General features: G+C 47.2%; 1 protein-coding gene across 5 annotated transcripts in view; it reads right to left on the minus strand.

Moving 5' to 3' along the window:
- The window catches only part of LOC134346948 (activated CDC42 kinase 1-like), a 77690-nt gene that overhangs the window by 19793 nt on the left and 34394 nt on the right, over positions 1 to 23503 (minus strand). For 4 of the 5 annotated variants that reach the window (XM_063048842.1, XM_063048838.1, XM_063048839.1 and 1 more), the window contains 6 exons: positions 15734 to 15919; positions 12237 to 12307; positions 10708 to 10902; positions 7425 to 7577; positions 4305 to 4579; positions 3826 to 3952 (listed from right to left, as the gene is read on the minus strand). In XM_063048842.1, coding sequence (XP_062904912.1) covers positions 3826 to 3952; positions 4305 to 4579; positions 7425 to 7577; positions 10708 to 10902; positions 12237 to 12307; positions 15734 to 15896 — 984 coding nt within the window. In that variant the 5' untranslated portion in view covers positions 15897 to 15919. Of the gene's footprint in view, positions 1 to 3825; positions 3953 to 4304; positions 4580 to 7424; positions 7578 to 10707; positions 10903 to 12236; positions 12308 to 15733; positions 15920 to 22203; positions 22386 to 23503 lie in introns of those variants that run through there. The other variant, XM_063048841.1, reaches the window with a different exon arrangement.

A 23503-nucleotide genomic window follows, 5' to 3' on the forward strand; every position in this document is an offset into this window, starting at 1 on the left:
TTAAAAGGTGGGGAAGGGGTGGGAGAAATACAAGATGATAGGTGAATGCAAGAGGGAGGGGTGATGAGCTGGGAAATTGATTGGTGAAAGAGGTACAGGGCGAGAGAAGGAGGAATCTAATAGGGGAGGACAGAAGGTCATGGAAGAGATAAGGGGGGGGGAGCACCAGAGGGAGGCAATGGGAGGCAAGGAGATATAGTGAGAGAGGGAAAAGGGGATGGGGAATGGTGAAGGGGGTGGGGAGCCAATACCAGAAGTTTGAGAAATCGTCGTTCATGCATCAGGTTGGAGACTACCCAGATGGAATACAAAGTGTGGTTCCTCCAACCTGAGTGTGGCCTCATCTTGACAGAAAAGGAGGCCGTGGATTGACATATCAGAATGGGAGTGGGAAGTGGAATTGAAATGGGTGGCCACTGGGAGATCCTGCTCCTTCTGGTGGATGGAGCATAGGTGTTCAGCAAAACGGTCTCCCAGTCTACGTCGGGTCTCACCGATATACAAGAGGAACACCGGGAGCACTGGACACAGAATATGACCTCAACAGACACTCAGCCTCGAAGTCCAGCACATAATTCTCTAGAACTTCTGCCACCTCTAGCAAGATCCCACCACCAAGCACATTTTTGACCCTCCCCACTCAACTCCCTCCTGGCACTTATCCTTGCAAGCAGAATAAGTGCTACACCTGTCCCTACCTACACCTTCTCCCTCACTACCATTCAGGGCCCCGAACAGACTTTCCAGGTGAGGTGACACTTCACTTGTGACTCTACTGGGGTCATTTATTGTATCCAGTGCTCCCAGTGTGGCCTCCTGTATATTGGTGAGACCCAATGTAGATTGGGAGATCGTTTCACCGAGCACCTACGCTCAGTGCATTGAGGTAGAACAAGGTAAAACAATAACAGAACAAAAAACAAAGTGTACCAACTACAACGGCAGTACAAACTGCCTGTAAGGAGTTTGCACACTCTTCCCATGACCCCGTGGGTGTCCTCCAGGTGCTCTGGTTTCCTCCCACAGTCCAAAGACATACACGTTGGGGTTAGTAAGTTGTGGGCATGTCATGTTGGCGCCAGAAGCCTGGTGACACTTGTGGGCTGCCCCCAGTGAATATTCAGACTGTTCTGGTTGTTGAACGCAATTCGCTGTATACTTTGTTCAAGAGGGATATTGTCAGCCACAGTAATAGTTGGGAAAAACAATAACAATGCAGAATAAAGTGCAACAGCCACAGAGAGAGTGCAGTGCAGGCAGATAGTAAGAGGCAAGGTCATAGTGAGGTAGATTGTGAGGCACGATTTATCGTACAGGTTCGTTATGAGTCATATTGTATGACGTGGGTGATCACAATCTCTTCACGACCATGATTGTTCTTGGCAATTGTTTCTACAGAACTGGTTTGCCATTGTCTTCTTCTAGGCAGTGTCTTTACAAGACGGGTGACTCAAGCCATTATTAACACTCTTCAGAGATTGTCTGCCTGGCGTCAGTGGTCACATAACCAGGACTTGGGATATGCACCAGCTGCTCATACGACCATCCACCACCTGCTCCCATGGCTTCATGTGACCCTGATCGGGGGGAGGGGAGCTAAGCAGGTGCTACACCTTGCCCGAGGGTGACCTGCAGGCTAGTGGAGGGAAGGAGAGCCTTACACCTCCTATGTAGGGGGAGTCTAAAACTAGAGGTTATAGTTTTGAATAATAAGAGATTTAAAGGGGACCTGAGGGGCAACTTTTTCACAGAGGTTAGTGGGTACATGGAATGAGCTGCCAGAGGAGGTGGCACAGGTGAATACAATTATAATATCGCTGGACAACCAAGATTTTCCTTCCTGAGTACTTTTGGGTGATCTTATGGATTTTGGGCTTCTGATAAGACCATAAGATATAGGAGCAGAATTAGGCCATTTGGCCCATTGAGTCTGTTCCGTCATTTCATCATGGTTAATCCTATTTTCCTCTCAACCCCAGTCCCCTGCCTTCTCCCTGTATCCCTTCATGCTCTGAGAATCATGAATTTATCAACCTCTGCCTTAAATATACATAAAGACTCAGTCTCCACAGTTGCATGTGGCAAAGAATTCTACAGATTCACCATCTCTAGCTACAGAAATTCCTCCTCTTCTCCGTTCCAAAAGGGTGCCACTCTATACTGAGGCTGTGTCCTCTGGTCTTATACTCTCTCATCACAGGAAACATCCTCTCCACATCCACTCTATCAAGGCTTTCCCCATTCGATCAGTTTCAATGAGGTCACCCCTCATTCTTCTGAATTCCTGCGAATACAGGCCCAGAGCTGTCAAGCATTCTTCAAATGACAAGCCATTCAATCCTGGAATCATTTTCATGAAACTCCTTTGAACCCTCTCCAGTTTCAGCATATCCTTTCTAAGATAAGGGCCCAAAGCTTTTCTCAATACTCAAAGTGAGGCCTCACCAGTGCTTTATAAAGCCTCAACATCCTTGCTTTATATTCTAGTCCTCTAGAAATGAACGCTAACATCTCATTTGCCTTCCTCATCACAGACTCAAATTACAACTTAAGCTTCAGGGAATCCTGCACAACGACTCCCAAATATCTTTGCACCTCAGTTTTTTGTATTTTCTCTCCATTTAGAAAATAATTAGCTCTTTCAATTCTTCTACCAAGTTGCATGACCAGATATCACCATGAAATTTCCCTAAAATTGCACCTTTTTAAAAAAAAATCACCTATATTTGTTATTTCAATTCACAATTCAAGTCAATTAAAATGTTGCCCACAATATAAGCTGAGAAGTTTTCTATCTTGTCCACAAAGGTCTGGTCACTCTTAGGCAGGGCAGATGCTGCACGGTAGGACAGGTTTCAGAGAGGTCACCAATTTTCATGAAGGATTTCGATATTTGAGGCAAATATTTCCCAGAACAACTGATGCAAGATTAAGGAAGGCATTACTGTGCGTCCACAAATCAAAGAAGTCATCAGTGATGGGCATTTCAAAGATTTCTAGTGGGACCGGAGAAAATTGCATGGAAGGTATTCAAAGATACTGTTGAAACTTTTCTTGGCAACTACAGAGCCCCAATATAGGTGCAGCTGGTTGACGACATGCTTCAAGCATACAAAACCATGAAGAGTAACATATCACTAAGGATTCATTTTCTGCATTCCCATTTAGACTTCTTCCCTGCAAATCTCGGCACTGTCAGTGACGAGCATGGCGAAAGGTTTCACCAGGACATTGCGGTCATGGAGAAACTATATCAGGGTAACTGGAATCCATCAATGCTGGCTGATTATTGTTGGACACTTTAATTGAGAAGCCTCAAACACTGAGTACAAACAAAAATCATCAACAAAACACTTTTAGTTTAGTTGAAATATTGCAAAGAGTCAGCACCAGTATGCAGTTAAATACATTATATTCAATAAAAGGTAATTTCTTGTTTCTCCAAATTCCTACATGATATAAGTAGTTTGAAATTATATTTGAGTTCAGCTTCAAGCGGTCTATCATAACCAAAAAAAATTCTGGGGAAGCAACCCTTTTGACCACTTCCATAAAAACTTGTTGTCCAGTGTAAAAGCACCTTGACAGGCACATGGATAGGAAAAGTTTAGAAGGATATGGGACAATTGCAAGCAATCAGACCAGGCTGACTGGAAATCTTGGTGGGCATGAATGAGTTGGGCTGAATGGCCTTTACCCGAGCTCCGTGACTCTGTGATCCTCAGCTGACACAGTTGAATCTATAGCCCACTCACTGGAAGAAACATTTGTCCCACCCACCACCCCCCCAGGTCCTCCCACCACGTCATTCACCATCCCCCTTACCTCTCGGCCGTACATCCCCAACCAGGGCTCCTCGCAGTAGGAGAACAGCTCCCACAACAAAACCCCGTACATCCAGACGTCAGACGCGTGGGAGAAGGTTCCCGACTTCAGGCTCTCTGGAGCGCACCTGGGGGTGAAGTGGAGGACAGGCAGAGTGAAGAGGGAGCGACTGTCCCTGTGGGTTCACTGGGTGAGGGTCGAGGTGAGACTGCAAGATCTCTCTGCACCGACCATGCACAGGGCTGTACCGCTGTGTGGGTCTCTCTCACACACACGCACACACACACACCCACACACTCTCTCTCACACATTTGCTCTTTTTCACACATATTTGCATATTCACACATATTTGCATATCCACACATATTTGCATATGCACACATTTGCGCGTGCACACACACACACACACACAAACGTACACTCCCTCTCTATCTCACTCTAACACACACACACACACTACCCCCTAGGGTGCTTCTCACCAGGCAAAGGGGATTTTGCGATGAGCCTGCATCACGTAGTGGTCAGTGTCAGAGAGCGAGCGGGTCAGGCCGAAGTCGGCGATCTTCGCCAGCTCTTCGTTGGCCAGCAGGATGTTGCGGGCAGCCACGTCGCGGTGGATGAAGTGATGGGACTCCAGGTAGTCCATGCCCTCACACACCTGGACTGCGTACAGCCACAACAGGTGGATGGGGAAGGCTGCATGTCGGCTGCGTAGATGGTCGTACAGGGACCCAAGGGGGGCCAGCTCCGTCACCTGCAGGGAGAGATCGTCAGGAAAAGAAGCTGCACGAAACCTTTGGCCTTTCTGTCTGTTCCATTGCTCTGAGAGATCAAGGCTGACTCTTTACCAACCTCTCTTCTATTAACACTATCCCACACCACCCCCTCAATACCTACTAACTTCCTCTTTGATACACTTAGAGACTAAGCTTCGCTCTGTATCTGACCCATGGTTTCCTTGTCCTGGGAACATGTGATAAAACGGTGTAGGGGGAGCTTCACTCTGTCTCTGACCCTGGGAGTGTGTGATGGGACAGTGTAGAGGGAGCTTCACTCTGTCTCTGACCCTGGGAGTGTGTGATGGGACAATGTAGAGGGAGCTTCACTCTGTGTCTGACCATGGGAGTGTGTGATGGGACGGTGTAGAGGGAGCTTCACTCTGTGTCTGACCCTGGGAGTGTGTGATGGGATAGTGTAGAGGGAGCTTCACTCTGTGTGTGACCCTGGGAGTGTGTGATGGGACAGTATAGAGGGAGCTTCACTCTGTGTCTGACCCTGGGAGTGTGTGATGGGATAGTGTAGAGGGAGCTTCACTCTGTGTGTGACCCTGGGAGTGTGTGATGGGACAGTATAGAGGGAGCTTCACTCTGTGTCTGACCCTGGGAGTGTGTGATGGGACGGTGTAGAGGGAGCTTCACTCTGTGTCTGACCCTGGGAGTGTGTGATGGGACAGTGTAGAGGGAGCTTCACTCTGTGTCTGACCCTGGGAGTGTGTGATGGCACAGCGTAGAGGGAGCTTCATTCTGTATCTGACCCTGGGAGTGTGTGATGGGGTGGTGCAGAGGGAATAAATCTGATTTGTCAGGAGACAGTGTTTTCCATTTCTGTCCCTGTCACTTTTGCACTGTGTCCTGCTGGTGCAGTCATCATAATGAGATCTTTGACCGATCCAGACTGACGCACTGACTCCTGACCGAAGCTCCCACAGATCTCAGTCACGTTCACCCTCTCAGTTCACAACCCCAACACCCACCCTCTGAAGGAAACACAGTGTCATCGTCACAGCCCATAAGACCTAGGAGCTGAATTAGGCTATTCGGCCCATCGAGTCTGCTCTGCCACTTCATCATGGCTGATCCATTTTCCTCTCAGCCCCAGTCTCCTTCATGCCCTGACTAATCAAGAATCTACCAGTCTCCACTTTAAATATATCCAAAGACTTGGCCTCCACCGCCGCCTATGGCAATGAATTCCACAGATTCACCACGGTCTGAAAATTCCTCCTCATCTCTGTTCTAAATAGACATCTCTCTAATCTGAGGCTATGCTCTCTGGTCCTAGACACCCTCACCAAAGGAAACATCCTCTTCACATTCACTCTAACAAGGCCTTTCAACATTCAACGGGTTTTAATGAGATCCCCTCTCATTCTTTTAGATTCCAGGGAGTACAGGCCCAGAGCCTACAATTTCTAGTCATAGGAAAATCCTTTCATTCCTGGAATCATCGTCACAAATCTCTTTTGAACCCTTTCCAATCTTTCCTTACATCTTTCCTTAGACGAGGGCCCAAAACTGCTCACAAAACTCCAAGTGAGGCTTCACCAGTGCCTTATAAAGCCTTAACATTACATCCTTGCTTTTATGTTCTAGTCTTAAAATGAAGTTTACCCTCATCTCCTGGGTATGAGTTTTGCAGAGACTACCCCGTTCATCTTGATGTCACTTGCAATTGTTTTTCCACCAGCCTCTACCACTGAATAGAGATGAACTCAAGCTTTACCCGAACCTGGGTTTCAGCCCAGAACCTTGTCTCTAATCCAGAATGCAGGCCTTCATCCAGAATCCAGGGTCTATTTTTGAACCAAGACTCCAATCCAAACTCTAAATCTAATTTAGAGCCCAGTCTTCAGCCCAGAATCCAGACACAACTCCAGGACCCAGACCTGATCTGGATCATAATCTAGAATCTCCTGTCTCCAGTCCAGAATTCAGACCTCTGAACTAGAATAAACTCCAGCCCCAAATTCAGACACTATTTCAAAATCCAGACCCAATTTGGATCCTAATCTAGAATCCTGGTCTCCAGGTGGAGAAATCCAGAACCCCTCCTCTGGTCTAGAACCAGAAATCATCTAGAACCAAATTTCCAGACTAGATCCGGGCCCTAATCCAGCCCATGGACACTGTCCTAGAAAACTATAACCTGGAACCACTTCTCCAGTCCCGTGTCAAGAACTGATTAAGCAGTCTCCAGATCCCAACCAAGAATTCCGTCTCCAGTTAAGGTTTATGATATTGATCCAGAACCCATGATCCAGATTAGAATTCAAACCATAATCTAAAATCCACTCTCTGATCCGGGGTCTGAGCTAATACAAGACCCAGTCCCCAGAACCCAATGTGAATTCTAGCAGGCATCCCAGAATCTAATCCTTAGTCTAGAATGAGGTCTCCAGTCAGAATCCAGATCCCAATCTAGAAATACTCCAGTGAGTCTATTCTCTAATCCAGATTCCAGCTTCTCGACTCCAATCTAGAATTAACCCTCCTGTCCAAAATCCAGGCCTTCATCTCAAACCCAGACTCCAAATCAAACCCAACCTAGAATCTTACATCCAGAACAGAACCCATCCCCCAATCTAGAATATCCACCAGAATCTAGAATGCAAGCTTTGAACTGGAGTTAAGGAACTAATTCGGAACCCAGTGCCCTTGTGGGCTGCTAGATTGGGTTCTACAATAGAGCATCAGTGAGTCCAGCAGTCCTGAATGTAGAACTGGGCTACAGTACCATAAAATGGGCACCTCATCCCCACTCCAACTCAGAGGGACGTGCACGCGGTGTTGCTAGGAAACCACGCACTGGATGGTACTTACCATTTTCATCGGGTGACTGAGGATGACCCCGTACAGGTGGATGAGGTGGGGGTGGTTCAGCGCATACATTGCGTTGACCTCCTGCAGGAAGTCAGCTGTGGCTTCAGCTTCGCTCGTGATGTCCGGCCTCAGGCACTTCACGGCCACGTTGAGCTGAAAGAGACAGCGAGGAGTGCGCCCGTCACCAGATGCGAGGATCCAATCAGGAGACAGCGGCGGCGAGCCCCTGACACCGTGATCCCAGTCCTAGTCACCCACTGGCTGGAAAGACAATACCACCAGCTCCCCCAGAAATACCCCAGCTGTAGAAAAACCCTGTGAAAGGCAGGGCGAAGACACAGGTGGGATCGTATTGCTACCCCTCCCTCTGTGCTGCCCACTCCTGCCCCTTTCCAGGAAATGCAGGGTGGTGGTTGAGAGATGGAGCCCGTGTCTTGTCGGAGGAGAAGGAGGGGTGTGTACCTCTCTTGCCTCACCCCAGTGGCTGACGGGCTCAAGTCCCTGCACCCCAGAGTGTGTCACTGTCAGAGGTAGACTGTTAACACTGGACAACAAAGACTGCTTCCTGAATATTTTTGGGTGTATCTTATGGATTTTGGCTACCAATCATGAAAATAACTGTGAAATTTGACTATCACAGGCTACTTTTATTGAAATCGCCTATATTTGTTATTTCATTTCATAATTCAAGTCAGAACAACTGATGCCAAGATTAAGGAAGGCATTTTTGTTGGTCCATAAATCAAACAGGTCATCAATGACAGGCAATTCAAAGAACTTCTAGTGGGACCAGAGAAAATCACATGGAAGGCATTCAAGGATGTTGTTGAAAATTTCTTGGCAACTACAGAGCACCAAACTACGTGCAGCTGGTTGACAACATGCTTCAAGCACACAAAACCATGAAGTGCAACATGTCACTAAAGATTCATTTTCTGCGTTCCCATTTATACTTCTTCCCTGCAAATTTTGGCAGAGTCAGTGACAATCATGGTCAATGGCTTCAACAGGATTTTGCGGTCATGGAGAAATGTTATCAGGGCAACTAGAATCCATCAATGCTGGATGATTATTGTTGGACACTTAGGTGAGAAGCCAGAGAGTCTGAGTACAAATGAAAACCATCAACAAAACAATTTTAGCTCGGTTGAACTATAGCAAAACGTCAGCACCATAATGCAATTAAGTGCATTATATTCAATAAAAGGTAATTTCTTGTTTCCCACGTGATACAAGTAGTCTGAAATTATATTTATGGTCAGCTTCAAGCAGTCTATCATAGACTAAAAAAATTTCTGAGGAAGCAACACTTTTGAAAAAATGTGTTGCCCACTGTAATTGGTTGATTATTATCAGATGTACCGAGATAAAATGAAAACCTTTGTCTACCGACCAGCTACGTAAGTCATTCCATACATCAGTACATAGAGGGTGTACAAGGAAAAAGCAATAAGAGGGAGCAGAATAAAGTATTACAGTAACAGAGAAAGCACAGTGCGGGAAGACAACAATGTGCAAGGGCCTCGACAAGCTAGACAGTGAGGCCGAGGATTTATCCTTTAGCATATGGGGGCAAGGTAGGTAGCAAATTGAGTGGTGTCTCAGCAATGACCTTGCACTCAGCATCAGCAAGATGAAAGAACTGACTGTGGACTTCAGAAAGGGTAAGATGAGGGAACACACCCCAGTCCTCATCGAGGGATCAGAAGTGGAAAGAGTGAGTGATTTCAAGTTCCTGGGTGTCAGTATCTGAGGATTTAGCCTGGACCCAACATATCGATGCAGCCACAAAGAAGGCACAGCAGTGGCTAAATTTCTTTCGGAGTTTGAGGAGATTTGGTTTGTCACCAAAGACGCTTGCAAATTTCTACAGCTGTACATGGAGAGCATTCAAACTGGCTGCGTCAGTGTCTGGCGTGCGAGGGGTGGGGGTGGGGGGTGGCTACTGCACAGGATCGATGGAAACTGCAGAGAGTTGTAAACTCAGTCAGCTCTATCATGGGCACTGGCCTCCGTAGCATCCATGACAGCTTCAAGGAGCGATGCCTCAAAAAAGCAGCGTCCATCATTAAGGATCCCATCACGCGGGACATGCCTCTTCTCATTGCTACCATCAGGGAGCAGGTACAGGAGCCTGAAGACACACACTTGATTCAAGAGCAGCTTCTTCCTCTCTGCCATCTGATTTCTGAATGGACATTGAACCCATGAACACTACCTCACTACTGTTTTATTTAATTTAACTACTTACTGTAATTCACATTTTTTTTATTATTGTGTATTGCATTGTACCGGTGCTGCATAACAACATAGCCGGTGATATTAAACTTGATTTTCATTCTGCTTCTGACTTAGTAGTCTCATAACAGTGGGGTTGAAGTTGTCCTCAAGCCTCGTGGTACATGTTTTCAGCCTTTTGTATGCTCTGACCAGGATGGGAGGGGTCAGTGGTTACATCCGGCTGCTTTCCTGACGTGGCAGGAAGTGTAGACAGAATCCTTGGAGGGGAGGCTGGTTTCCATGACACGCTGAGCTGTGTCCCGGAAACTCTCCACAACTCTCTGCAGTTACTTGCCATCTTTGGCCAAGCGAACTGAGACTCACCCAGACAGGATGCTTTCCGTGGTGCACCTATAGGAATTAGTGAGGCTTAAAGGAGGCATGCCGAATTTCCTCAGCCTTCTGAGGAAGTCGAGGCGCTGGTGAGCTTCCTTGGCCGTGGTGTCTATGTGCTTGGACCAGGACAGGCTGCTGGTGATGTTGTCTCCCTTCTGTAACGTGTGACTATGGGAGCTTCTACATCTTCTGGACATGCTGTATTGTCTCAATGTAGTGTCATTGTGGAGTAGGACAGCACAGAAAAAGGCCCTTCTGCCCACCATTTCCATGCTAACCCTTGCTCATCTGCACAAATCCCATTTGCACATGCTATCTGTTGGTGCGGTCTTCCATTCAGTCTGTTACGGTTGTTACTCTCCCATGGATTTATTGAGTGTTCCCGTAAAAAAATGAATCTCAGGGTTGTATACGGTGACAAAGGTGTACTTTGATAATAAATTTACTTTGAACTTTGGAATCAAATCAGCGACAATTGCACTGGGCATGTCACACAGGCTCCTCTGACAGTGAAGAGTATTCAACCCGCTCCGTCTGCGGACCGCGAAAGGGCAAAATCACTGGGAGAAACCTGGGTACGTATAGAGGGGCTTGCATGCAAGGCAGGACATATAGCTCCCCCCACCCCCTGTGGAAAGGGAGGGAGGGGTGTTTCATGGGCACTTACCACACGCCCGTTGGGCAGCCTCCACTCCCCCCGCCTCACCACGCCGAAGGAGCCATTGCCCAGGCGCTCCTGCAGGGCCAGGTCCCTCTCGTTGATCAGGCACTTGAGTGCAAAGTCCGACTCTGGGGCCGAGGGGTTTTGCCCACCTGCATACGACGGCTGATCGTAGTTGTCACCCGCCTTCGCACTGAACACCTGCCGGGACAAAATGGTGGCTGCCTCAGCAACATCTGCCTGACTGGAGCTTGCAGATGGTACAGGCAAAATCATCAAAGTTCAAGGGAAGAGATGGAGGGGTTAGTTCTTTAGTTAGCTGTGTGTTGTGGTTGGTTATGATAGGAACAGTGTTTCTGGCCCATCTCTAATTCCCCTTTGAGAAGGTGTGGGTGAGCTACCTAATGGAGAGACCCAGCAGAACTTCCATAAAACCACAAGATATAGGAGCAGAATTAGGCCATTCAGCCCATCAATTCTGCTCTACCATTCCATCATGGATGATCTGTTATCCTCTCAACTCCACTCACCTGCCTTCTCCCTGTAACCTTCGACATCTTTCGTAATCAAGAATCTATCAACCTCCAGTTTAAATATACTCAATGACTTGGCTTCCACAGTCATCTGTGGCAAAGAATTTCACAGATTCACCACCCTTTGGTTAAAGAAATTTCTCCTCATGCCAGTTCTAAAGGATTACCCTGCTATCCTGAGGCTGTGTCCTTTAGTCCTAGACTCTCCCACTACAGGAAACATCCTTTACACATCCAGTCCATTGAGGAATTAAGATATTCAATAGGTTTCAATGAGATACCCTCATTCATCTAAACTCAGGGGAGTACAGACCCAGAGGCATCAAACGCTCCTCATACTTTAACCCTTTCATTTCTGGGATCAATTTCATGAACCTCCTTGGAATCTTCTCCAATGTCAGCACATCTACTCTTAGATATCATTGCCATCATGTGCCATGTTGTATGACGCGGGCGATCATGACCATTATTGTCCTTGGTAATTTTTTCTACAGAAGTGGTTTGCCATTGCCTTCTTCTGGGCAGTGTCTTTACAAGGTGAGCGACCCCAGCCATTTCAAATACTCTTCAGAGATTGTCTTTCTGTGTCAGTGGTCACATAAACAGGATGTGATATGTGCCAGTTGCTCACACAACCATCCACCACCTGGTCCCATGGCTTCACGTGACTCTGATCAGGAGGTTAAGCAGGTGCTACACCTCACCCAAGGGTGACCTGCAGGCTAGCGGAGGGGAGGAGTGCCTTACACCTCCTTTAGTAGAGACGTATTTCTACCCTGCCACTTTCTTACATGAGGGGCCCAAAACTGCTCACAATATTCCAAGATGGCCTGACCAATTCCTTATGAAGTTTCACCATTACATTCCAGCTCTGGCAAAGGCACCTAAACCTTCTTCCCTCTCTGTTCCCCCCACTGTGTGTGCATAATTGCACGCACACGCACAGACACACACAGATACACACACACTATCTGATGTACCGAGGAGAGCAACATGGTTTACCTTAGACATCCATGACTTTGGCCGAGCCATCATCCGCCTTCGCTTCACTGCCTCAAAGAGACGTCTGTGCCCTGTGGGAGGGATGCAGAACCTGAGTGAGGTTTATCACTGAATGATTTACAGTGTACAACGTGAAACTTGAGATTCTATGACAGCAAGACACTGCATAGGAGCAGGTGTTGTGTGAGATCCAGGGATAAATATACCATATATTATTATCCCTCAAAATTCTACAAAAGGTAATGGATTCAGCCCAGTCCCTCATGGGCAAGGCCCACCCAACCATTGAGCACATTTACATGAGTTCCTGCTGTAGGAAAACAGCATCCATCATCAGAGATCCCCACCCCCCAGGACATGCTCTCTTCTCACTGCGCCATCAGGTAGAAAGTACGGGAGCCTCATGTCTCACACCACCAGGTTCAAGAACAGATACTACTCCTCAACCACCAGGCTCTTGGACCAAAGAGGATAACCTCACTCACAGACACAAGAGGTACTGCAGATGCTGGAAATCTAGAGCAATATGCCGAGAGAGCTCAACAGGTCAGGCAACGTTTATGGATGGGAATTAAAAATCAATACTTCGGGCTGAGACCCTTCATTAGGATGAACTCAACTTCATTTGCCCCATCACTGAAATGTTCCCACAACCAACAGACTCACTTTCAAGGCCTCTTCATCTCACGTTCTCGATATTTATTGCTTATTTATTATTATTATTTTTTCTTTTGTATTTGCACAGTTTGTTGTCTTCTGCACTCTGGGTGAACGCCCTAGTCGTGCGGCTTTTCTTTGATTCTGTTATAGTTATTATTCTATAGATTTATTTATTTTTAGTTATTATTCTATAGATTTACTGAGTATGCCCACAGGAAAATGAATCTCAGGGTTGTATATGGTGACAAATATGTACTTTGATAATAACATCTACTTTGAACTTTGATATAATTTACATTATTATAAATTACCAAAGAAAGGAATAAGAAGATAGTGTTCGGAAACCTGATGGCAGAGGGGAAGAAGCTGTTTCTGGATCATTGAGTGCGAGTCGTTAGGCTCTTGCACCTCTTCCTTGATGGTAGTATTGAGAAGAGACACGGGTCCCGAATGGTAAATGCCACCTTCTTGTGACACCACCTCTCGATGGCGAGGAGGATTGTGTCTGTGATGGAGCTGACTGAGTCTACATCCCTCTGTAGCCTTCTGCAGTCCTGTGCTTTGGAGGTTCTGTGCCCATCTGTGTCAGAATTCTCTCCACGTCCATCTACAGAAATGTGCAAAAGTATCTGGGGACCTAGGCTGACGAACTCACAAAGCAAAGTCTCAGACCTCTAATTTGTGAGTTGAAATGATGGGCAGGAAGGGTGTCAGAGGGGAGAGGGACTTGGTGCTAAACTTTCAGGGAAAATCATAGAATTGCACAACACAGACACTTTGGCCCACCTTGCTGATGCTGACCGTGGTGCCTTTGTGATGGACTCAGCCCAGTCCTTCACGGGCCTTTCTCTCCCCACCATTGGTTCTGCCTCTAGAAGGCAACATGCATCATTGAAGATCTTCACTATCCTGACCATGCCATCTTCTCACAGCTACCTCGAACACAGAGTACTGAAGCCTGAAGTCCCACATCACCAGGTTCAGGAACGGTGACATTCCTTCAACCATTCTGTTTTTGAACCGACACGCACAACCCAATCACTAGCTAAACATATCAATACTATGAGGATGTTGCACTAAATTAGATTTTTAATTGTATAATATTATATAGTTTATATTTAATTTGTGATTTCCCCGTGAATGTTGTGTCTCTGATGCTTCGTGCTGGTGATACTGCTGCAAGTAAGTTTTTCATTGGACCTTTGCACACGTGCACTTCTCTGTAAGCGTGAAAAACTTATCCCCTCACATTACCTATAAATTTCTCCCCTCTCACTATCAACATTGGGTGATTTTGAGTCGGGGTAGCCCACAGATTACGAACACAGAGTTGAACTGAATATGGACTCTTACGATTTTCAGTTTCATATTCTGTGTTTTTGCTTGCTTTTTTGTCGCTGTTTGCGTGAGGTTTTTTTTGCGTGTGGGGGTGGGGGGGTTTGATCTTTTTCTTGAAACGGGTTCCATGGTTTTCTTTGTTTTGTGGCTGTCTGTGGGGAAGATGAATCTCAGGGATGGATACTGCATACGTACTTTGAAAATAATTGTAACATTGAACCTGTGCCTCCTAATTCCAGCCCTAAGAAAAAGATTCTGACTACCTGTGACCCTCATAATTTTATAAACCTCTGTATCATGATCATCATGTTACAGTCCTCTGTATGGTCACCTTTTAGCCTCCACATTCCCATGAGATATATCTACCCAATCTTTTTAACTACAGCCCTACATTCCAGGCATCACCATGATGAATCTCTTCTGTACTCTCTCTATTTCTACCACAAGAATTTTCTTATTGTAAATCCTGTTTGGGGAAAATAAATCTCAGCATGCACGTTGTGAGGCAAGAGCGATGTCAGCCCATTTTCTAATAGGATGAGAAATCATCGTACATATCCTATTGGGGAAGTGTAAACTTAGTATGTACCCGATTGGGGAAGAGTAATCTCAGCATGTACCCTAATGGGGTAGAGTAAGCCTAGTGTGTACCGTATTAATGAAGAGTAATATTAGCATGTACCCTATTGGGAAAGAGTAATCCTATCGTGTACTCTATTAGGGAAGAGTAATCCAAGCGTGTACACTATTGGGGAAGAATAATCTTAGCATGTACCCTATTGAAGAAGTACTCTCAGCATATACCCTATTGGGGAAGAGTAATTTTAGTTTGTACCCTATTGGGGAAGAGTAATCTTTGTTTATATCCTATTGGGGAAGGGTAATCTCAGCATGTACCCTATTGGGAACAATAATCTTAGTTTGTACCCTATTGGGAAAGAATAATCTTTGTTTATATCCTATTGGGGAAGAGTAATCTTCATTTATATTATACTAAGCAGGGTAATCTTAGTGTATCTCCTATTGGGGAAGAGTAATCTTTGTGTACATCCTACAGGGAAGAGTAACCTTGGCATTTATCCTATTGGGAATGCGTAATCTAAGCACATATCCCATTGGGAAAGAGTCATCTGAATATCTTAATGGTGAAGAAAGAAAAAGAGAGGGAAACAGAGGAAGAGAAGGATGACAAAGAGAAAGAAGGAAGGAGAAAGAATAAGAGTAAGAAACAAAGAATGAAAGAGAGAGAGCATGAAAGAAAGTGAGCAAAAGAAAGAGTGAAAGGACTGAAAAGAGAGTGAAAGAATTAGACAGTAAGAGCATGAAAGAATGAGAGGGGTTGTGAAAGAATGGGAGGAGAGAAAGGTAACAGAGTGGTCTAAATGCAGAGGATAGACAGAGGGAGATGGAGAGACATGAGGAGCAGGGCAGATACCCACAGAGAGAGGGAACTGTGGGGTAAGGTAGATCGCGCATCCCTGCCCCCACAAACAGCATACCTGGCCGCCCCATCCCAATTCGTTCCAGGTCGACAGTCTTGACAAAGTCAAAGTGCGAGAGACGGGTAACATTGAGGTCGTCACGGATCCTCAGGTAGAACTGTTCCAGTTGTACCTCCTTTAGCAGCTGCAGGAGCCACTCGGTGCCCTCATCCGGAGACATCGTGCCCAGCCAGACAGGACGAGCTAGAACAATGGAGAAAGCACAGAAATCAGAATCAGTTCAATTAAAGAAGTAGTGCAAAAACAAAAATTAAAAAGTAGTGAGGTAGTGTTCATGGGTTCAATGTCCGTTCAGCAATCAGATGGCAGAGGGGAGGAAGCTGTTCCTGATTCATTGAGTGCGTGTCTTCAGGCTCCTGTACCTCCTCCCTGATGATCGCAATGAGAAGAGGGCACGACCTGGGTGATGGGGGTCATTAATGATGGATGCCATCTTTTTGAGGCATCGCTCCTTGAAGATGTCCTGGATACTACGGATGCCAGTGCCCATGATGGAGCTGACTGAAATCACAACTCTCTGCATCTTCGATCCTGGATAGTAGCCCCCCACCCCCACCCCACCCCAACCACCCATACCAGACAGTGAATGCTCTCCATGGTACATCTGTAGAAAATTTCTGGTGTTTCTGGTATCATACCAAATTGTCTCAAACTCCAAATGAAAAATAGCCGCTGTAGTGACTTCTTTGTAGCTGCATCAACACGTTGGGTCCAGATTAGATCCTCGGAGATATTGACACCTAGGAACTTGAAATTGCTCACTCTCTCCACTTCTGATCCGCCGATGAGGACTGGTGCCCTCGCCAGCAGTGATGCATCTCCCAACGTAATACAGAACATCCAGTGCAGAAACAGGCCTTTTGGCCCACAATGTCTCCGCTGAACACAATGTTGAATCAAGCTAAAACTCTCCTGCCTGCACATGATCCACATGACTCCGTTCTCTTGTAAATCCACCCCTCATGACTTCCAACATTGCATCTGCACTGCTACCCCATTCTAAGCACCCACCCCCGAGTTAAAAAACATCTTGTCCAACACATCTCTGAACTTCCTCCCCCTCCCCCTCCCGCATTAAATGCATGCCCTCCAGTATTTGATATTTCTACCCTGGGGAAGGGATTCTGATAAAGCCTTGATCTGAAATCTCAATGGTCTATTTCCCTCCACAGCTCCTCCAGCAATTTGCTTTTCACTATCAGTCTAATAAACCTCCCCTAATGCATTAACGTCTTCCTTACATAAGGAGATATATACTGTGTACAGTACATTAGATGTGATATCTTCAACGTCCAATATAAGTGTCCCACACACCTCCCTTACATCTTTCACCCTCAGAAAGGGATTCTGACCGTCTATCTGGCAAGGCCATTCAGCCTATAATTCCCCTGCCAGCCCACCGACAGAGCTTCCCTGCCTGATCCTGTGGAACTTGTCCTCTTTCCTCTTCTGAATCAGATACCAAAATCCTCAGTGAGATCTGCGCATGGTAAGTGTGCGGAAGACATGGTGCTGAGTAGCTGGGTTTCTCAGGGACCAAGTTCAGTGAGGAGCCAGTGAAGTGGAAATTGCCCAAGGGTGACCTGCAGTCCAGCGGAGGGAAGGAGTGCTTTACACCATCCAAAATTTATTAATATTATATATATCACCCTGAGACTTATTTGCTTAAAACGTCCATCACTAAATAAACAAGCCTGTAATCTTCTGGCTGATCAATATTGAAGACACGAAACATCTTGAGATCCCTCATCTGTTCAGAGTGCTAACTATAGGCAAGTGTCTCCATTAGCCTTTGTGGCGAGGGGGTTGGCATTTGGAAATCAGCAAGTATTGCTGCAGTAACAAGACAGTGGTAGGACTCTGCGCACGTTGTGATTCTTTTGTTAAAGGAAATGATACACAGCCATTGGAAAGAGTCCAGAAAAGGTTCACTATGAGGGGAGGGATGTTGGTTAAACAGGATGTTTCTGTTTTTTTTGTGTGATGTATATGAATCACCTAGATGAAAATATAGAAGAGTGGGTTAGTAAGTTTGCAGATGATACCAAGATTGGTGGAGTTGTGGATAGTATAGAAGACTGGCAAAGAATACAGCATGATATAGATCAGTTGCATATGTGGGCAGAGAAATGACAGATGGAGTTTAACCCAGATAGATGTGGTGTTGCACCTTGGCAGGGCAAATGCAAGGAGACAGTACACTGTTAAGGACAGGACCATTAACAGTATTACTGAGCAGATTTTTGGATCCAAGTTCATAGCTCCTTGAAAGTGGCAACACAGGTGGATAAAGTGGTTCAGAAGGCTTATGGAATGCTTGCTTTTATTAGTAAAGGCATTGAGCTGAGAAGTCAGGAGGCTATGTTGCAACTTTATAAAACTCTGGTTAGGCCACATCTGGAGTACTGAATACAGTTCTGGTCGCCCCACTGTAGGACAGACGTTGAGGCTTTGGAGAGGGTGCAGAAGAGGTTTACCAGAATCCTGCCTGGTTTAGAAAACATCTGCTATCACACGAGGCTGGATAAACTTGGGTTGTTTTCTCTGGAGTGTCAGAGGCTGAGGGGCGATCTGATAGAGATTTACGAGATTCTGAGAGACAGAGAGAGAGTGGTCAGGGATTGTCTGTTTCCCAGGATTGAAATGTCTAATACCAGAGGGCATGCATTGAAGCTGAGAGAGGGCAGGTTCAAAGGGGGTAAGTTTTTTTTACTCAGAGAGTGGTGGATGCCCAGAAAGCTCTGTCTGGTACGGTGGTAGAGACTAATATATTAGAGGCTTTTAAGAGATGTTGGATCAGGCATGTGGATGTGAGGAAGATGGAGGGATATGGACAATGTGTAGGTAGGGGGGATCAGTGTTTGGTGTTTTTGATTTGCTTTTTAGCTGGTTTATTGCGGGTGGAGTAGCCTGTTCCTGTGCTGTACCTTTTTAATGTTCTGGATTTTCTCTGGAGTTTAGAAGAATGGAGCATCTCAGACTCTGAAGGGATGTGATAGGGTTGATGTGGAGATGTTTCCAATGAACAGAATTACAGGATTACAGGTTGGAAACTAAGCATCCAGGTGTGTCGGACCCTCTTATCGCGGAGTGTGGCAAATCCCTGGAATTCTCCATCCCAGTCACTGAAGGTATTTAAAGTGAAGGTGAGCCTTTGGGAGATGGAGGAACTGAGGGTGATGGGGAACTGGCACAGAAGACTGTGGTTGTGGTGAATGACGGAAAGGTATGAGGGGCCAAGTGGCCTACTGCTACTCCTGCCTCAACTTGCAGTGGAAAGATTCCCAGAAGCACATCTGCATTCATCCAGAGTCAAAACTAACAGCCTCTCCCTTCACTCCTGCCCAGCCCAGCCCAAACCCATTCATGATCTCAGCTCGGCTGCCATTCACTTCCAAAGGACAGAAGCCAGAGGGTTTGCCCTCGTCCTCCACTGCAGTGTCTGCCGCAGGCCAGTGGTGTCCCCCAGGGTTCCACTATCATCAGCCATTCTATACTTAGGGGCAGGGTAGTAATCTCCTGTTGGTTAAAGACTATTCACAATAACAGAAAACAGATGGAAGGGGAGGGGCGGGGGGAGAGGAGGAGAGGGGGGGAGAGGGGGGGAGAGGGGAGAGAGAGGGGAGAGAGGGGAGAGAGGGGAGAGAGGGGAGAGAGGGGAGAGAGGGGAGAGAGGGGAGAGAGGGGAGAGAGGGGAGAGAGGGGAGAGAGGGGAGAGAGGGGAGAGAGGGGGAGAGAGGGGGAGAGAGGGGGAGAGGGGGAGAGAGGGGGAGAGAGGGGGAGAGAGGGAGAGAGAGGGAGAGGGGGAGAGGGGGAGGGAGAGGGGGAGGGGGGGGGGGGGGAGGGGGGAGGGGGGGAGGGGTGAGAGGGGGGAGGGGAGAGAGGGGGGAGGGGTGAGAGGGGGGAGAGGGGGAGGGGGGAGAGGGGGGAGAGGGGGAGGGGGGAGAGGGGGGAGAGGGGGAGAGAGGGGGAGGGGGGAGAGAGGGGGAGGGGGAGGGGGGAGGGGGGAGGGGGGAGGGGGGGAGGGCAAACAAGCATGAGTGTCTGTGAGTGTTGGTGTCTACGTGTCCACCTGTTTGTGTATGACTGTGAGTGCGCCTGTGTGAGTGAGTCTGTGAGTGCGCGTGCGTGTGCATGAGGAGTGGTTATAGCCGTCACCTGGTGTAACTGGATGTACTAGGTGCAGTTTGAAATCCCTGGGCCATGTTTCCGTCATGTCAATGGGAGGGACAGCACATTCCCTGCTCTAACTTGTACACTCACACAGCAGGAATACACCAAAGCTTTGAGTCACACCTCAGAATGTGTTTACCCAAACCGATATCAGTCTGCGAGGGATTCAGGTTCACTGGTGATCCAAAGAATGGGTATCCCCACCACAGAATCCCCAGCACCATTTCAATGAGGAGTAACGCCCCCTCAACACTGTCCCATCACACACTCCCAGAGTCAGACACAGAGTGAAGCTCCCTCTACATTGTCCCATCACACACTCCCAGGGTCAGACACAGAGTGAAGCTCCCTCTACATTGTCCCATCACACACTCCCAGGGTCAGACACAGAATGAAGTTCCCTCTACACTGTCCCATCACACACTCCCAGAGTCAGACACAGAGTGAAGCTCCCTCCACACTGTCCCATCACACACTCCCAGGGTTAGACACAGAGTGAAGCTCCCTCTACACCGTCCCATCACACACTCCCAGGGTCAGACACAGAGTGAAGCTCCCTCTACATTGTCCCATCACACACTCCCAGGGTCAGACACAGAGTGAAGCTCCCTCTACACTGTCCCATCACACACTCCCAGGGACAGACACAGAGTGAAGCTCCCTCTGCACTGTCCCATCACACACCCCCAGGGTAGACACAGAGTGAAGCTCCCTCTGCACTGTCCCATCACACACCCCCAAGGTCAGACACAGAGTGAAGCTCCCTCTACACTGTCCCATCACACACTCCCAGGGTCAGACACAGAGTGAAGCTCCCTCTACACTGTCCCATCACACACCCCCAGGGTAGACACAGAGTGAAGCTCCCTCTGCACTGTCCCATCACACACCCCCAAGGTCAGACACAGAGTGAAGCTCCCTCTGCACTGTCCCATCACACACCCCCAGGGTCAGACACAGAGTGAAGCTCCCTCTACACTGTCCCATCACACACCCCCAGGGTCAGACACAGAGTGAAGCTCCCTCTACACTGTCCCATCACACACCCCCAGGGTCAGACACAGAGTGAAGCTCCCTCTACACTGTCCCATCACACACCCCCAGGGTCAGACACAGAGTGAAGCTCCCTCTACACTGTCCCATCACACACCCCCAGGGTCAGACACAGAGTGAAGCTCCCTCTACACTGTCCCATCACACACCCCCAGGGTCAGACACAGAGTGAAGCTCCCTCTACACTGTCCCATCACACACTCCCAGGGTCAGACACAGAGTGAAGCTCCCTCTACACTGTCCCATCACACACCCCCAGGGTCAGACACAGAGTGAAGCTCCCTCTACACTGTCCCATCACACACTCCCAGGGTCAGACACAGAGTGAAGCTTCCTCTACACTGTCCCATCACACACTCCCAGGGTCAGACACAGAGTGAAGCTCCATCTACACTGTCCCATTGATTGTACCCAACTACAGCTCTGCTTTTTGTGCAGAGGTTCACTCAGCTTTGAGAACACACTTGGACATGGGGAGATATCTCACCTCTGTGGGGTTTGTGAGTCCAGACTGATATTTATTGGGTGTGGGTTGAGAAGGGGCTGAGCAGAATTGGTGTCTGGGAGGTGTCAGTCAGAACCACGCACAGAGGTCAGGTAACAGCCTGTAGTGTGGTGACAAAACTCTCCCATTTTGGAAAGGTTACCAGCTCTCAGCTGAGCCATTACTGCTCACAATCCTCCCCGACTGCAGTCTGATCAGTGCTTTAGAAACCCTGAGCATCATGTCCTTGCCTTTGTATTCAATTTCAACTGCAATTGGTTCCTTTATTTCCTCACATGCAGACCCCAGTCAGTTCAGATTGGTAACAACATCTCCTCTATAATCTCCATCAGCACAGGCTGTGTCCTTGCCCCCTGCCCAACTCGCTTTACACTTATGACTGTGTAGCTAAGCACAGCTCCAATGCCATATTTTACATTTGCTGATGACACCACTGTCATAGGCTGAATCTAAGGTAGTGATCAGAATCAGAATCCTTTATTATCGCCAAGTATGTGGACACATACAGGGAATCTCTTGCCGGTTTCTCTGAGCTCTCGCTGTACAGAATCAAAAAGCAAACAAAACAATAGTGCAAATAATTGTGAACTATATACAATGAGGTATACCTGTGTATGTACAGGTGGACTTGGTTTATAATAGACTAAAATTCAAGTGTTCATAAGACTGATGGCATATGGAAAGAAACTGTTCTTGTACCTATTTGTCCTGGCATACAGTGATCTACAGCACCTACCAGAAGGAAGGAGTTGGAACGGGTGATGTCCAGGGTGTGATGGGTCTACAATGATGTTGCTTGCTTGCTTCCTGACTCTAGATGCATATAAATCCTGGATTGAGGGCAGCTTCACACCAATAATCCTGATGATTCAGCACATAGGAGGGGGATTGGAAATCTGGCTGAGTCGTGCCACAACAACAACCTCTTACTCAACGTCAGCAAGACCAAGGAGCTCAGGAGGAGGAAACCAGAGGTCCCTGAGCCAGTCTTCATCAGGGGATCAGAGATGGAGAGTGCCAGCAACTTTAAATTCCTAGTGTATTATTTCAGAGCTCCTGTCCTGGTCCCAGCACATAACTGCAATTACAAAGAAAGCACAGCAGCACTTTTACTTCCTTCGGAGCTTGTGAAGATTTGGCATGACATCTAAAACTTTTACAGACTTCTATAGAAGTGTGGTGGAGAGTATATTGACTGGCTGCATCACAGCCTCGTATGGAAACACCAATGCTCTTGAACAGAAAATCCTTCAAAAAGTCATGGATACGGCCGGGTCCATCACGGGTAAGGTCCTCCTAACCATCGAGCACATCTACATGAAACACTGTCGTAGGAAAGCAGCATCCATCATCAGAGATCCCCACCGCCCAGTACATGCTCTTTTCTCTCTGCTGCCATCAGGAAGAAGGTACAAGAGCCTCAGGACTCTCACCACCAGGTTCAGGAACAGTTACTACCCCTCAACCAAAGGGGATAACTTCACTTGCCCCATCATTGAAATGTTCCCACAACCAATGGACCCACTTTCAAGGACTCTTCATCTCATGTTCTTGAAAATTATTGCTTATTTATCATTATTATTTATTTCTTTTTACATTTGTACGGCTTGTTGCCTGTTGCATTCTGGTTCAACACCCAGTTGGTGCTGTCTTTCATTGGTTCTATTAACCATTACTCTGTTATGGACTTATTGGGTATGCCCACAGGAAAATGAATCTCAGGGTTGTACATGGTGACACAGGTACTTTGATAATAGATTTACTTTGAACTTTACATCAGAGACACCTCCGCCACCCTACTGCTCAGGATAAAACTCGACAAACATCTTTGCAACTTCCTTTTCATCTGCTTTATGAGCAGAGAAATAATCGATGAGACTGTACCACAGAGGTCTCAAGGTTGGTACCAGGTGAGAGTGAGATGCAGGCCCCAATGTCCATCTGAGGTTTGAGTGAACCCTCACTTCACCTCTCAGTGCTATGGACAGGCAACCCTTATAACCACGCAACTTTGGTGAGGGGGACACGCGAGAGGA

This window comes from Mobula hypostoma, chromosome 5, assembly GCF_963921235.1.
Source record: "Mobula hypostoma chromosome 5, sMobHyp1.1, whole genome shotgun sequence".
Lineage (NCBI taxonomy): Eukaryota > Metazoa > Chordata > Chondrichthyes > Myliobatiformes > Myliobatidae > Mobula > Mobula hypostoma.